The 17578-nt window shown below is 40.0% G+C and overlaps 1 protein-coding gene across 3 annotated transcripts in view; it reads left to right on the top strand.

Annotated features, from left to right (window-relative positions):
• The window catches only part of NFIB (nuclear factor I B), a 456225-nt gene that overhangs the window by 318452 nt on the left and 120195 nt on the right, over positions 1 to 17578 (top strand). For all 3 annotated transcript variants that reach the window (XM_053702571.1, XM_053702572.1, XM_053702570.1), the window contains exon 7: positions 2101 to 2232. In XM_053702571.1, coding sequence (XP_053558546.1) covers positions 2101 to 2232 — 132 coding nt within the window. The remainder of the gene's footprint in view (positions 1 to 2100; positions 2233 to 17578) is intronic.

Raw genomic sequence — 17578 nt, 5'->3', positions numbered from 1 at the left:
CTGTAAGGAATTAGACTGAATTCACCATCCCTTTAAATTGTCAAAATAAGTTCACTAGTTTTGTTGCATTTTTGTTTTCTTAAATACAAATTGACAAAATATTATATATATATGCATTTATATCTCTAGCACATTGTCTAATACCTGCTTTACCACATACACACATCACAAATCCCATTTATAACATAAATTCAACGTCCTCAGAATTCTTTGAAATACACCAAATTAGTAACTGGTGGAAACTTTTATCCATTTTGATATGTGATGACATTTTGGAGGAAATCTAAAATCTGCCACACTTTCTCATTAGACAGACCACAAGAATAATTCTTTTGTCTACATTTTCAAGGAAGTTTTCATAGAAGTTGTTTGGCATTGAGCTGTGTGTGATGAGGAGGAAACGTGCCTGAAAAAGTCGAAATAATGAGAATGGCAGACTTTACTTAGAGGCCAAATGTGTATATATACAGATCAAGATAGAATAGAAAGCTGCAGAAATTTGCTAAATAGTAATGGTCCTAGTTATTATACAGATTTCTTGTGTGCTCAGTGCAACGTTCCCACAAAATTAATGTATGGGACAGGTTGCATTGTAGCTATAGGGTTGCTGTACTGGTCCACCCTGTCATCAGTTGTAACATGCCCCAAAAAACAAACAAACCCTTATGGAATACCAAAAAGGCCTTAGTTAGGTTCTATTTCAGCTGTATTTATCCAGCAGCAACAGGGTCCTTCACAGTCCTCTTCTATACATTGGGCCTAGATCGTGTAGTGGTAAGGTAGCGTTGGGAAATTCAAGGTGGGAAAATGGTGCAGGAGGGGCTTTAGGTGTTGATGGGCTGGTTAGTTAGGCTATACTGGGGGAAAGTCTGGTCATGGTTTAGCGTAGTTACAGTTGGGGGGCTGAGTTGTATGTGTAGGGCCACAGTTAGCTTTTATTGTGGGGGTCATGGCTAAGACATATTTGATTGAGGCGCTGCATCACTGTTAGGCATATTGTGTAGTAGCACTAGCGCCTGCATGACATTGGTGCTAGGGCCAGAAGCTGCTTACCCAGACGGCCATTACTTCCAGTCATAAGGAGGCGCTGTAGTTCAGTAATACCTACGTAGGGATCTGTTACTCAGTAATAATGATGTAATTATTATTTACCTGTATAAATGCACTCATTCCTGTGGCCTTCTTTTGTTTGTAGTGGATGACTGTGTTTGCACTGCTTGGTTATGATTTACCCTTGGTGTTGATGTGTTTTGTGTGGCAAATAGCATCAAGTTCTTTTATCACTGGACAGCTTGTTAATTTATTAAAATATATTTGATAAAAGATTGATATTTTAACAAAGGATACCTGGAGAATGAAGCAAATTAGATAACAGAAGCAAGTTGGAAAGTTGTTTAAAATTGTGTTATGTATCTGAATCATGAAATGTTTGAGTTTCATGTTCCTTTAAAATTTAAAATGTAAGAAAGCAGAACCCATATGTAAAAAAAAAAGTAGTGTCCAATGAAAATATGAAGATAATAATAATTTATTTAGAAAAAAACTCAAGTGTTTGAAGAATCAAGTGGATAATGAGCAGCTGATTTAGTGCAGTCTGCAGTATGTGAGAAGCAGTGAATTAGTCCAACCTTATGCCTGTCTGGTATGAAAGGAATGTGATTTTGGTTTAATAAGCTGAAGACAAGCAAACTGTTATTGAAGGCCTCATCTACAGGCAGATCATTTGTGCTCGTTTGTCTGTCTGCCACAATGAAGTCTGATAACCAAACAAAGTGGGGCACGTAACGATGAATAAGAGCGATACAAAGGCAGGCTCAGTCGTGGCTAATTGGTCACACTGCTGATCCTGAGATCGCGGGACCAGACTGAAGATGCAAGAACAACTTCTTGTAACCCAGCAAAACTTAACTCTTTGCCAACCAGAGAGGCCTGTAATGCACTACTTAGCAGTGTGGTACAGCCCTCTCTGGCAGTCATATAGTTAAACTATCTGTGTATACATAAAAGCTCATAGTTATTACATATGTAAACATTTGCAAGTGGTTGGGGCCAGAACTATGTATAATAATCTAATAATATTTTTTGTTGTTGCTTTAACAGACATGTCCTCCCCAACAATGAAGAAGCCTGAAAAGCCATTGTTTAGCCCAACATCTCCACAGGATTCTTCATCAAGACTGAGCACTTTTCCCCAGCATCACCACCCGGGAATACCAGGAGTAGGACATAGTGGTAAGTGTGCCACAAGTCTTCATATGGCAATCAAGCTATGACAGAGCTCAGCACTTATGAGGGTGAAGAAAAAGTGAGGTGTGCTGGGAAATTCCGCCATTTTTCAAATGTGCAAAAATAAAATGCTTTAATTTGTTATAGCATTTTATTAGTGTACTATTGCTGGCATATAACTGTGTTTAACTCCTGAAAAGGGTTAACACAGTTAAAGTGTGCTTCTGAACAGCACTACACCACTTAAAGCTAGCTGAAGACATCTGGTGAGCCAGTGACAAGAAGCACAAGGTAAATTAAACTTAAAGGGACATGAAACCCCAAATTTTTCTTTGATGATATAGATAGAAACAACTTTCCAATTGACTTATATTATTTAATTTGCTTCCTCCTCTTGTTATCCTTTGCTGAAAGGTTTATCTTGGAAAGTTTAGGGCAGCAAAGAACCTAGGTTCTATCGGCTGATTGGTGGCTGCATATATTTACTGATTGTCATTGGCTCACCCATGTGTTCAGTCAGCAACCAGTAGCGCATTGCTGCTCATTCTACAAAGCATACCAAGAGAATGAAGAAAAATTGATAATAAGAGTAAATTAGAAAGTTGCTTACAATTGCATGCTTTATCTGAATCATGGAAGAAAAAAATGAGGTTTCATATCCCTTTAACAACAGAAGTTAATTGAAAATCCTCTTAAAATTGTATGCTCTAGTTGAACCATGAAACTTTAATTTTGACTTTTACGTCCCTTTAAATATTTTCAGATTGTTTAGCCAATCAAGAAGCTAGACAGTTGGTTAAGTGGTAGCCTAAAACTACCTTATCATTCTTGCTGACACCAACCACATTCTTTCTTTGATTACAACAATGCACAAACAGCTGTTTCATCCTTTATGGCACTCACCAGCATAAGGTCAGTGTCCTGTTATTGCACTGTGAATTATGACCTACGTTTCCCACTGCAAGAACAACTGGAAAATAACCTTATGCTGGTGAATCCCAAGGGAAGATGAAACGTTGTCCATGAAAGGTTTTCCTGTTCCATGTTGTGATGGGTCCTTGCATAAGGTAGCATTATGAAGTAGCCGGGCGGTGACAGCGTAATACTTTGCAAAGTTATATCATTTTGTTTTATTTATAAATGCTACTTAAGTTATCCAAAGCACAAATTAATGGCATAATATAATCTAAAATGATTAAAAGAGAATTTGTGCAATAAACATTGAAATTATTTTAATATTAGCTAAATTTAGCATAATGTTGGCTTAATTATTTTTAGCTGGGTGGTCAGTAAAATCATCCTTATGGTGCACCCACAAAATTGGCCCTGGGAGAAAACTCCATATATATATATAATCACAAGGTTGCTGAGTGGCCTTGTAAAGATGAGATCATGTTGAAAATATATTGAGCATGACTGCACCTATATGTTCCACAGTTATATGAGTGGGCGTTCCTGCTATTAAGATCTATAGTTGCATGAAATGCCCAATACATTATTACATTAAATCAAACATGAACCGCTAGAAATGCGGGAAAACAATTATAACAAATGAAAGAAAAAAAACATGCAAAAGGATTCATGTAAGTCTTTGTAATTGTAAAACATTAGCATGCCCTGTTTTGGTAAAGTGACAAAAGGTGAGGGACTGACAATTGGCATTTCTTGGCGTTCTAGGCGTATTTGGGATTTTTCACCTATACCACGTCTCACCATTCAGAATTCATAAATACTCTATTACCCCAGTGAAGTAGTTTGTCTGCTGGTCATGTCTCTATTTCAAATCTGTTGAGGTTGCATCATTTGTATTTTATTTCTCTTTTAGCTGTTTTCAAGTTTTCTATTTTCTTCATAAACAGAAAAAGTCCACAGCTGCATTCATTACTTTTGGGAATTCAGAACCTGGCCACCAGGAGGAGACAAAGACAACCTAACCAAAGGCTTAAATACCTCTCCCACTTCCCCCATCCCCCAGTCATTCTTTGCCTTTCATCCCAGGAGGTTGGCAGAGAGGTGTGAGAAGTTTTTTCGATAGTCTCTTATGGAGGGTAGTACTCTTCGGAATGGGACTAGAGTTTTAAGTAGTCCTGTCAGCTTCTCAGTGAGAGCATGTATGAAAGTTAGAGTCCGGAGATGCAGGGAAAGTCTTCCTGCGAAACCATCCCGACTCAGATTAACAACTCCACAAGCAATCAGCGATGACGAATTTCGCTGCCTGCTTTCTTCTCTCATGTCCATAGCAGAAGCGTCGCTACTATCTGTCACACTTGAAGGGCCGTGTTCCTGTTCCACGGCGTAGATTCCGGTAAGATTGTTTCATTTTACTTTCATCATGGATGTTTTGTAATTTTAAAAGTTTATCCGAGAGGCTACAACCTCGCGGGCAGAACTTGAAATACAGGGTTTCAGTGAGGCTCCTTTTGTATCTTGAAATCAAGGGTTAATATCTCCTAAGGGGGGTTATTGAACAGGGTTTTTTTTTAAATCATGTTTGTTATATGATTCTGTCTGCTAATGTGTAGTGATACTTGGGCTCAAGGCTATTTTGGAACATAATGGCCTATTGCAAGTGACGCGGCCTTTATGGTCGGGCGCACTTTTTCATGGACTCGATTTCTGCATTCCTGACTGGAGAAATTTTGGTTCGCTGGTGGCTGGTTCATAGGAGGTGGTGAGTGCCCCAGCCATTGGGGGTGTAAGGTGCCGTTTGCATTTTTCTTGTTTCCGTGGATTTTGAGCAAACTAGGGTTGGGTGTTGCCTCCCTTGTTCTACGAGACCGGTTGGGTCTTGTTCGGCTTGGCCCTCTGGGTTTTTTTGCCCTGCGTTCTTGAGGCTCGTTTGGGCCCTTTTTAAGGTTTGTGTTGTACCCTTTTTATTGTTCTCTGGTATCCTTTATGGATGTCTTCTCTTTTCGGAGCACACGGCTATTTGATCCCCTTCTTTCATTAGGGGTTTGTTGTTTGGAGACCGAATGGCGGTTGATGGTGTCTCTTGGAGGCTGTTGGCTCAGTCGAGTCTAGTTCCTGTGGTCTCTAACAAGGCTTATGGACTATCTGTGGGTACATGTCCTTGGGCCTTTTTCCTTTTTAAAAGGTTTCGGACGAAGCTGGGTTTTTCTGGAGTTTGGGTTTTAGGCCTGGTGCCCTCAGAATGGGCCGTCTTTTGTACCCTCCCGTTTTAGCATTCAGTGTCCTCTCTTGGAGGCTGTTGACTCAGTCGAGTCTAGTTCCTGCGGTCTCTAGCAAGGCTTGTGGACTATCTGTGGGTCAGTGTCCTTGGGCCTTTTCCTTTTTATTAAGGTTGTTCTCGGCTTCAGATGAAGCTGGATTTTGTTTGGTAGGGGTTTTCAGGCCCTCAGAATGGGCGGCCGCTTGTACCCTCCCGTTTTAGCATTCAGTATCCTCTATAGCTTGGGTATTGTTTTCCCAAAAGTAATGAATGCAGCTGTGGACTCTTTCCTTTTATGAAGAAAAACATAAATTATGCTTACCTGATAATTTCCTTTTCTTCAGACGGAAAGAGTCCACAGCTCACCACCCGTAATTTTTCTGGGGGTTATTTTTGTTCTTCTGGCACCTTTTCACCCTATGCTTCTTCTACTGTTCCTTGTTCCTTGGCAGAATTACTGGGGGTTGGGGGAAGTGGGAGAGGTATTAAAGCCTTTGGCTGGGGTGTCTTTGCCACCTCCAGGTTCAAAAGTAATGAATGCAGCTGTGGACTCTTTCCGTCTGAAGAAAAGTAAATTATCAGGTAAGCATAATTTATGTTTTTGCATTTGTTAGAGTGGGCTGTTTTAAGAGAGATTTGTTTTATTTATTTTTTTGTTCCATAAGGTTTTCTAGGCATGTTTGTGATGCTGTATCCATCACAATGGAACTTGTTCTATGCATCGACAAGTGAACCATTCCGAGATGTAAATAACAAGGGCTGGATACAAATCTTATGAATTTCATAATTTTGTGACAGCATGTTTTTGTTCATAAGATATCAGTTTCACTAACGGTTACCACAAATCTGTTTACAATTTAGTAGCCAGTAAGAATATTTAGGAGCCAGGCATAAGTTTAGGAGACAGGCAGTGGTATTTGTAAATATGGAGAATAACTACAAAAGTTATCAACCAGGGGTAAAATTCTAAGAGCCAGTGGCTCCCTGGCCCCTGGGTTTGTACATACAACAATTTAATAATTTTATATATAATGATGAGATGTATATTAATAATAACAGAAGCATTTATATTAGTAGTAGCAACATGCCGTTATCTGTGTAATACTATCAAGCTTATTAGAAGAAAAAAGGGACATGTATGATGTCAGTAGATACCTTGGTCTGCATGTTATTTTTCTAGGTGGATGTAAAAATTATTAAACATTTGTTTTTATGGCTTATATAATATTTGGTGGTGAGAAATGTGATTTCCATATTATTTGTCTCAAGCATTTTTTCATGTACTTTTGTGAGTAAAAAAATGCGTCAGAGGTCGTGAATGGAAAATGCACTTCTGCAAAAGTTATTTCAGGTACTTGAGGTCAAACTGAGTTACACATGTGTTTCCATTTAATGATGTTGGATGTATATGTTCTGTTTAGTTAAATTCACTTTTTCTCATGGCTAGAAGCCAAACTGGATTTTTTTTTTGGCGAAACAGCCGCTTTCATATTTTTAATTTAATGTATGGTTTTCCACCTGTGCTTACACACCTTGCTTTTCTCTAGAATTGTGTGTGTCAATCGATCATTGAACATTAACTTAAAGAGACATTAAGCTAAAACCATCTCAAGTTAAAGTTTTTTGTTGTTGTTTTTTTAAACTAACTGGAACTGAACATGTATGTGCACAACTCATCCCTAATGACAGATATGGACAGCTCCCACTGCTATGTCGGTGGTCCCTGACACACAAGCTTAAAAATAAAAACATATTTGTCATTGCATAAGCATATGCTAAGAAACTGTATATTTATAGTTGAGTCATTTAATCTGAAATCTAGTACCCTATTAATGTTAATGTTTTGTAACAAAAAATCGCAGTGTTCTTTTATGATTTATTTTGAAAAGTCCACTGCACCTAGAGAGGCTGGAATTCATCCTGCAAGACCCCGCAACATTCTGCACAGGGATTGATTAATCAGTGTATGTTAGTGTATGCTAATTATAACTCTAGTTGATCTTAACAGAGGGGCTAAGTAAATATCCTCTAGGTTTCCCACAGGGTATGTTTGTGGATTGCAACACAATGCAAACCTTAATAATATCAGTTTTAAGTTCCGTTAAATAATTTTTTCTTCATAAATGGAAAGAATCTACAGCTGCATTCATTACTTTTGGGAAATAAGAACCTGGCCACCAGGAGTAGGCAAAGACAACCCAGCCAAAGGCTTAAATACTTCTCCCACTCCCCTCATCCCCCAGTCATTCTTTGCCTTTCGGCCCAGGAGGATGGCAGAGAAGTGTGAGAATTTTTAATTTTTGTTTTTGTCTCTTATGGAAGGTATTACTCGTCGGTATGGGACAGGAGTTTTAACTAGTCCTGTCAGTCTCTCAGTGAGGGCTTGGATGAAAGTTAGAGTCCGGAGATGCAGGGAGTTTCTTTCTGTGAAACCATCCCGACTCATGTTAACAGCTCCTCAAGCAATCGGCGTTGTCAAACTTTGCTTTGCTGCCTGCTTTCTTCTCTCGAGTCCATGGAGGAGGCGATGCTACTATCCGTCACACTTGAAGGGCCGTGTTCCTGATCCACTGCGTAGATTCCGGTGAGATTGTTTCATTTTACTTTATTTGCAATGTACTGTAATGTGAATATTTCCAGAGAGGCTACCACCTTGCGGGTCTAACTATACATAAGGGTTTCAGTGAGTCTCTTTTAGTATCTTGGAATCAAGGGTTAATATCTCCTGAGGGGGGTTGTTGAACAGGAGGGGGTTTATAATCATGTTTATGTGATTCAACATGCTTATGTGCGATCTTTACTGGGCTCATGGTTGGTACATTGAGGCCTTTGGAAGTGAAGCGGCCTTTTGGTTGGGCGCGCTTGTTTGGACTGTATGGTTCACCTTGTGTTTGGGTGTGGCTACGTTCCGTTGTTCAATTTCCGCATTCCTGACCGAGTGGCGAAGGAGATTTTCTAGTCTGCAGGGGTCTGGTCATAGGAGGTGGTGAGTTCCCCAGCCATTGGGGGTGTCAGGTGCCGTTTTAGTTTTCACTACTTTAGTCCATATTTAAATATACTCTATCCAGCTACGGAGGATTCTAATGCTGAGACTGTTAATTTCAGATTCAGTTACAGAGGATTCTTTTACTGAGACTATTTTGATTTCAGATTCTGTGTCCGGTGATGAATCCAGAGTGGCCTCGCTGACGCCTGTCAACCAGTTTTGCTCCATATGCCATTTCAGATTGCCTGGTTCCTCGGGCTCAGGGAATCAAGGGACTGCTGAGCCATCCCCCTCTGGGGGTCCAGTCCTCCGAGAGGCGAGTTCCCTACCAAATCATTCTTCTGCACATGCGGGTAACCCAGTTTATGGTTCCTCCTTACGGGGTTGCAGCACGTTTTCGCTTCCATATAATGTTGGCAATTGTTCATCTGCAGAGTCTAGACGTTTCTTTGAGAATGTGCTCGTGCCCTATTTTCCCGGGCCTTCTGCCTTGGGGAGGGCCTCTACAGTTCCCCGCGGGGGTATCTGTCCCTGAGTGTTGTGCCTTCCGTTACAGGATTGCGCTGCTTCGCGTGTTGCTCAGACATGTTTTTCAGTTATTGAATGACCCTATCGTTACCAGATACGGGGAATTTCAGTCTGATCATTCTAATGGTGCACCTCATTAGATATGTTGGGATGAAGTAATCTCCTGATTGTCATTTGTTGAGATCTTTCCCAGTTTTGTGAGATAGGGCTCTGTCTGGTCCTGCGGGTAGGCCTGTGTCTTTTGGGCGTTAACCTTCGGGTTGCCTTATATTTTATTTATATCCGATGGGATGTCTTTTATTTGTTTTTGTTTTAACTTCTGGAACCTTCTGGGATTGATACTCTTTATACTTCTTCGGAAGTTGTTAGTCCTCTGTTAAAAATGTCTGTTTTTTGTTTTTCCCCTACGAGGGAGTATTTACGCAGCTTGCCAGTTGGGACCCTAGGTGCAGGCTGGGGGTTTGTTCGGTTTTGCGGGTGTTCAGACACGTGGCGCTGTTCTGCTCGGCTGGTTCGGTAGAAGCGCTGAGTGCTCAGGTTATCATTGTTTTTTTATGTTTAACTAAGCATTTGAGAGGACCTGTGGGTCCGTGAGGTGGGAAGGATTGTTTCAGTCCTTATAGCCTTCAGTCATAGATGACCGGGCAGGGGAGTTTTTCCGCTGCGTCACTCTATCTGACATCTGATTTTATCAGTACTTAGAGTTTCCTCCCCCATGTGGTGGAGGGTGGAAGGGCTTAATGCCCCTTACCGCTATTGAGCGGTTTGGCCTTCATTTCTAGGCCTCTGGATGTGTCCTTTTGGGCTTGATCCAACAGCTTGTGCAGTATAGCTGTCTTGGATGCGGAAGGTTGCAGTTTAAAACCTTTTGCAGCTCTCAACACCTTGCAGGTGTACGCGTAGCTGTTTCTAGTATATCTAGTTGCAGCTCTTACTCTTGACTGGGTTATAAGAGGCCTTTGGGTCTTCTTCCATTGCCTCTGGGTGAGTGGATCTCCTTTTAGGGATTTGTGCTTCCGGATGATGGTTGTTCCCTGCGGGGACTTTTGTTTAGCTTGGGGTTTTCCGGAGCTTGGTAGGCTTAGTGCCTTCTCATCCTTGTGTCCTCTGCTTGTGCGGGGTGTTAGGGAGACTAGTCCTGCTAGTAGGATTGTTTGGACCTCGAGGTATCCCTTGGTTGTCCTGAGGCTCTGAGAAGAATCTTCATACAACTGCTAGCCTTGCTTCTTGGAGCATTGGACTTTGGCTAGGGGTGGTTCCTCCCTTTGTTCGGAGCCTTTGAGTTCTTTATGCTATCCGGATTCTCTGGATATGCATCCATACCCTTGTGTCTGGCTTTTTGGCCAGTTGGGGTGTTTGGTTCTAGGGTAAGATTTGCCTGAACTATTAGGTGCCCTGACCTGTTTTTTGTCCCTGAGACTTCCGGTTGTCGATGCTCTGCTTGGCCTTTTTACTGACCCAGTCTTGGGTGGTTTTGGAAGCTTGGATCTCAGGGCTGATCGGGGTGTTCCACGGTAGTGAGAACTTGGGCTATGTCCTTGCTCCATCTACCTCTCCTGGTCATGTTTGGCCAGATCTTCTGAGTATTTTCTTTTACTCTTTGCCACAGAGTGGCTCATGTCATCTGTTGGTTAGCCGTGTGGCTTGAGCTTCAAGGGTGGTTGGTTCATACCCAGCTGCTGGCGCTGGATGTCCAATTTCTGGTGCGCCTTAGGGTTGCATACCCCTGGTTAGTTTGCCAGTGTTCCAGTGGATTCCCTGCTCTGCAGGAGAATGGGTTGGCTGTGCCTCTGCTTGGCAAGCTACTTGTAGGGGGGTTCTTTTCTTGGACATCTGTATTGGGAATTTCACTTCCCACTAGCCTGTGCATTTGGGCATTGAGTCCTTGCTTGGGGCTTCTCCTAGTTGGGAGGCGGAAAGGTGGGATTGGTTCCCCCTGGAGTCTTGCTGGCCCCAAGCAGGCTTGTTGGGCCTTTTTTTGATAGATCCTTAGGTCTATGGCCTTGTTGTCTGTTTCAGAGTCAAGTTGTACTTGTGCTCTGTGGGGATGGCTGTGCTATCCTTACGCTCGTTCCTGTACCTGTTTCGGGATTCTTTTGTTTCCTTGTCTTGGATCCCGGAGGCTGGGTTGGTCCAGCTGAGTGTGGATCTTCAGGTCAGGATGGCCGAGCGGTCTAAGGACCTGCGTTTGCGAAGTCTCCTCTGGATGTGTGTGCTTGTTGAGTTTATCCTGTTAGCTTAGTCTGCTAGGGTATAGATTTTCTTTTTAACTTGCTCCATTGATAGAAGAGGGTTTACTCTTCCTTCGGGTTCTGAGAGTATAGTCTCCTTCTTGGGGGGCCTCGATTGAGGTTTTTGTGTTCCCCTTTTCAGGGACCTGTGTGTAGGTCCTGCGACTTAGGTTGCCTGGAAAGTGCCCTCTGTTAGGGGGTTGCTTTGCGGTCTGTTTCTTGCTTCACTGCTTCTTCTTCCTCGCAAGTATCCTCTGTGTCGTCCTGTTGTGGACGCTATGTTCTCAAACTTGTTTTTTTTTACCTGGGTGTATTACACACTTTTTTTCATGGTCGCATACCTTGGTATTATATGGCCAGACACTTGGAGGACTTGGCCTCTTCTGTTGTATCCGTGCTTGCAGGATATTGGGGAGACGTCTGTTCTGTTTCTGTGCCCGGTCTTATCCCGAGTATCGCTTGGTATAGACGAGGCCTCCTTTTCCTGTTTGGGCCCCTTTGGGTCTCTCTGAGCTGGGCTCAATAGTGGAGGTGTTCCTTTTTGTATTTAGGGGACCTTTCGGTTTCCTTGGTTCTCCTTTGCCTTGTCCCCTTGGGGGTTTCGGCTGGTGTCGCCTTCATTTGTGGAGATGAGCAGTGGGGAACCGTTTGTTGGGCGATGGTGTCTCCTGGAGGACTGTTGGCTCAGTCGAGTCCGTTTGCGGTCTCTGGTTTGGCTTCTGGACTAACTGTGAGTCAGTGTCACTGGGGATTTTCCTCTTAAAATGTTCTCAGCTTCGGACGATGTAGGGTTTTTTATTAGGTAGAGGTTCAGGCCTGGTGCCTTCCATATGGGCTGCCTATTGTACCCTCCCGTCTTGGCATTCAGTGTCCTCTATAACTTGGGTATTGTTTTCCAAAAGTAATGAATGCAGCTGTGGACGTTTTTCATCAGAAGAAAAGGAAATTATCAGGTTAGCTTAATTTATGTTATTTTCATGCAGACCTTGTACAATTCAGTATTTAATTGCTGAAATATTATGTGCATATAAGTATCCTTTTAAGACCTTTTGGAGGGCAACATAAATGGTAAGATGCTAATGAAAGAGTCAGAATGACTAGTGTGTGAGATTCTAGTTAGGACAGCTGTAAGGAAAAAAAAATTTAATAAATCGAATTCTTATGCAGCTTTTTCCACTAATGAATAATGAAAAATGCTTGTCCTTATTTCATATATGGTGTTTGTGTAAGGACAGAATCACAAAGGATTTTTATTTCAAAGCAGATTAGTAAGCATAATACACATTTTTTTTTAAATATGTGGATATTCGTGTTTTAATTAAGTTTTTGTTACAATACAAAAAAAAGGAAAAGTAACACTATTTTGTTTGATTGGAATGGGGTTCCTTTTTATTTGTATCATCTCATCAAATGCATATGACAATGGTATATTTATTGTGCCACTAAAATTTAAATGCAAAAATGGGAAATGATTTATTTATTTACCATAGAAGTTAAACATTTTCTTATAATTCTGTCTCTTTCCTCTCCCTGTACCAGTCTATCTTTCTGTGTTGTCACATGTAAACGCTACATTCAGTCCTACATATGACAGATGCTCAGCTGACGAACATGCAATTGTCCCCGCGCTAATCAGTTATAGTATGTGTTTATTGTAGCAATCGTGCCGTTTGGTAATAATAATAGATTATCGTAGCAAAGCCTATTGTAATATTACTACAATAAACTAATATATCATTGTGCAACTTTCATCTCTCTGTGGTTTATGTAACTGAGCAGAACTTTGCTGGGAACTGTTTAGGTTTTTGTTACGTGTTCTCATTTTTGTGCCTTACTCCATTTTTCTCACATAGTTCTTGATAACAAATGACAGTTATTCAAAACTACTCATTAATCTGTTGTTGTCTTCTTGGAAAAGTCTTTTATACCTCGGCTTCCTCTGTATAACTTGCATTTCTCTTTTTTCTGGAGATGTTCTAGACCAGTGTTTCTCAATTTTAGAAATCATGGCACAGTAACAGGCCAGATTTTCAGTATATCTGAAATACAGCACATGCAAACTAACCAACTGATCAGTAACCATAGTTATTACACTGCTTTCTTCTAATATAATCCTGAAAATATGGCCTATTAGTGTGCCCGGAGGACTAAGATTTTTTTTTTAGATTTAGTGCTGTGTTGTCTCATATAAAGAACTACATTTGATACTGAGGTTTTTTTAACCTGTTAAATGGTTCATTTCTGGAATACATATTATGTACTAGCACGAACATCATTTCATTGGGATTGTAGTGCTTTTGTTTTTGAAATGTAATTTAAAGATATATTTACTATTTCCTTGCATGTAAGTTTAATGAATATCCTTTATAGTGTCCTAAATTGACTTTGTTTATTTTTTTTTGTTTTTTCCTGTTGTCCAAACCTCCGGATCAGACCGACCAATATGTCTTGTATAGCAACTTGCCCTGCTCTCTGTGCATCAGTTTACATGTACTGATAGTGTACAGGCTAGTGTCAGGGTTTCCTCTTATGTCTCATAAGATAGTGAGGTATATTTATATTTCAATCATTTTGAAAAGCACAAGGATTCCTGTACAAACATTCCCGTAGAAAATTGGGGATTTAGCAGGGAAAAAAATGTACAGGTTTTTTCTGAAGATTTAAAATATTTCCCATTATGACAAAAAAAGAAAAGTACCACAGACATTGCTTTATTCTAGAGTTGTTTCTATTTTAAATGGATCCAGAGTTGGAATCCATTGTTACCATCATACATGAAAGCGCACAGAGCAAGAATTTAGCGTTGTCAAAATTCAAAAGCACAACCAAACGGAATTCTACATAGCCTCAAGTTGTAGATGGTATGGATCTACAGTATCAGCAACACTTGTTTTATATATATGTAGTAGTTATCAGTAGTATATCAGTAGTTATAAGATATATTTGGACTTAAGTACCCAGTTTTTGTTCCAGTTGGCAAACAGTGATTTTCAAACCAATTCTGAAAAACGTCATTTTTCCACAGTTCAAATCATTACAGCTCATGGTCAGGGTTTTAGGATGAGACAGCGCAGGATCACAACAGAGCTAAAGACAAAAGCTCAGTATCCTCAAAGCAACACCTCTTCTTGTGCTTGGCATTCCCAGGTTATCATTTGCCATTGCTGCCCTCTGTTTTTTATGAGAAATGGGACTGTAAGGACATTTTTTCTGCCCAAAACCAGAGAGTAGTAAGTAGAGCTTATCATGCATATTGCAATTTAAGCCTCCGTTTTTGAGCTATTCCTTTCCTAAAATGAATCTTATGCTGTTTGCTTTTTTGGGACTGTATTTAAAGGCTGCTCTAGAAGGATAACTGAAGCTAAGCTAGTCATAAGATTTATGTTCTGAGACTACACAATTTTCATTCAATAAGTGCAGTAAAGAACAAGGCTACAGTGGAGAAGTTGTACAGAGCTGATATTCAGTTCTTGCATATTCTTAACATTTGAATAAGTTCAGAAGGAAGGTTTTACCAACCAGAATTGTTCTCACCCAATTAACAAAATATGGGATACGATTTACTAACTAGAGATACTCAGTAAATATTCATTCATTAATGAAAACTATGTTTCCGTTTACCAATAAACTTTTTTTTACTTTGAGTGTCAGAGGATGAGCAATAAGCTAAGAGGGCCATATGAAACATGAATAGTGAGAGGGCTGCATGCACCATGAATGCAGTGTATATGGGACAAAAGAGGTACTGCATATTGCCCCATCAGCTGCTTGCTGTCTGCACAAATTGGCACGTAAGCCTCCATTTATCAATTTGCGTATGCAGCTCTAGGGGCCGATCGTTGTAGTCTTGCATGAGCGACTCTGTCATCAGACCGCAGCTTCCTAACCAGTATGCCCTACTCACGGGACATTGGGCTAGAGCGAGCATGAGGCGGTATTGCACAAGCAAATGCTTGTGCAGTGTTCTATATGGCAGCATTTTGCAATCCCGGTTGGACAGGTTAGCGTGAGTGAATAATAAATGCCGGCCTAAGTGTGACATGAAAGTCAGTTAGTTTATGTATGTATGATATAAGTCAGCATTAATTCCAAAGAGTACATAAAAAAGAACAGTTTAAAAAACAAACATTTTTTGTTAAAATGAAAACTGCAGGAACAGCAGACAAAATACATAATTAATGAACATTGTATTTTTTTTTTTTAAATCTCTATGCATAATTAAAGGGATATGAAACCCAAAAATGTTCTTTTGTAGACAAAGTATACCATTTTAAAAAAGTTTACAGTTTACTTCAATTATCAAAATTTGCTTAGTTGAAAATATACCTAGGTAGGGATCTGGAGCACTACTTGGCAGGAAATAGTTCTGCCATCTAGTGCTCTTGCAGAACTGCTTCCATATAGTGCTCCAGAAATGGGCCGGGTCCTAAGCACACGTCTGCTTTTCAGCAACAAAATTGATAATAGAAGTAAATTAGAAAGTTTTTTAAAATGACATGTTCAATCGGAATCACAAAATACAATTTTTGGGTTTCATATCCCTTTAAGTGTTTTTGTTTAAATAATTTATATTAGTGATGGAAGAGATTTATCTGCAGATATAAATAATTTTTGTAGCTGATCTAGTAGCACGTGACTATCACGCATTCCAAAAGACATTGCTTTGTATTAAGCTGAACTACACTTTAAAATAACATTTTACATCCCATGAATAATTTGAAGAATTCGAATGTGTTTTCTTCTTCCTAGTTAATATATTGTCCCTCCTAGATCTCGCCTAAGAATGCAGATACAGCTTTGAATGATGCTGGCTCTGTTTTCCAGAGATTGTTTAGCTTTTGTGGTCTTATTTACACACTAGTACCGCAGATGCTAAGCCTGCTGCTGAGTTACATTTTGACATAACTAAGAACCCTTTAGATGAAGCCATTATCATAAGGCTATACTGCAAACTTTAATGAAGCTGAAATATGGAAATGATTTGTATCAGACACAACAAATCAACTTATATGCCTTAAAAAAAGAAGAGCCAAATGTTCCGTATGATTATAATACAATTTGTTTCATCTATCCCTATATTGATTCTCTTTTAACGTAAAACACAATCTGGCAAAGAATACTGTTTCTCTAAAATATACAGTTAACACAATTAATAAATAAATATTGATATAGCATAAACCATTTGCCTTAACTGCACTGTGAAAATAGACAGACTGTTTTTTTGTTGACTGTAAGTCTGTTTTTTTTTTTTCTTTATAAAACACTATCTGTTGCGACTATATTTTAATTAGGGGCTTTAGTATTTTAAGACTATGTAGAGAAATTTATGCAGTAAGCATTTTGTGCTAAATTCTTTCATATGCATTGAAAGGACAACAATAATAAAGTGCTCTAATTCATGAGATCATGTTCTTATCAGTTTGTTGCTATTTCTTTGTTTAGCGCTTACACCAGGAGCAGGACGCAGCCAGTGATTGTTGGTTGCATACATATGCTGCTCCTGATTGGTCCAGTTTATAAATAAAGAATAATAATAAAGTGCCAACAAATTCCACAGCTGTCCATGGGTACAAAAGATAACAGTACAGCGATGATGCAATATTATTATAAGACAAGACAAAATAAATCAAACAAGGAATTGAGGGCCCTATTCCTGTGGGAACTTACAATCTAGAAGGGTAGGAGGGTGAGAAACAGGAGGTGGGGACTGCAAAGGTGAGAATGATGTTAGTGTGGGTTGATAATGCTTTGTGGTTCCTGAGCTAGAGTTTAACTTTGTGTTTAACCTCCTTTGCATGGGTTAAATACATTCGGCTAGATTACGAGTTTTACGTTATGAGTGAAAAAGCAGCGTTAAGGCTCTTTTTCACTACCTCTGGTATTACGAGTCTTGCAGGTATATCTGTACCGCACACTTTTTTGGCCGTTACGCAGCGCAACTACCGCAGCTTTTAAAAAGTCCTTTTTTCAATGGGACTTCCATAGAGCCGGTATTACGAGTTTTCCTGTCCGGCCAAAAAGTGAGTAGTACAGCCTATACCGTCAAGATCCGTACCGTAAACTGAAAGTCAGTAGTTATGGGTTTTATGTTACAACGCCGTAACATAAAACTCATAACTAAAGTCTAAAAGTACACTAACACCCATAAACTACCTATTAACCCCTAAACCGAGGCCCTCCCGCATCGCAAACACTATAATAAAATGATTAACCCCTAATCTGCCGCTCCGGACATCGACACCACTATAATAAACTTATTAACCCCTAAACCGCCGCACTCCCGCATCGTTAAATATTATTAGCCCCTAATCTGCTGTCCCTAATATCGCCGCAACCTACATTACTGTTATTAACCCCTAATCTGCTGCCCCCAAAAATCGCTGCCACTATACTAAAGTTATTAACCCCTAAACCTAACCCTAAGTCTAACCCTAACAC

This window comes from Bombina bombina, chromosome 2, assembly GCF_027579735.1.
Source record: "Bombina bombina isolate aBomBom1 chromosome 2, aBomBom1.pri, whole genome shotgun sequence".
NCBI classification, from domain to species: domain Eukaryota; kingdom Metazoa; phylum Chordata; class Amphibia; order Anura; family Bombinatoridae; genus Bombina; species Bombina bombina.
This window is presented reverse-complemented; position numbering and strand designations above follow the sequence as displayed.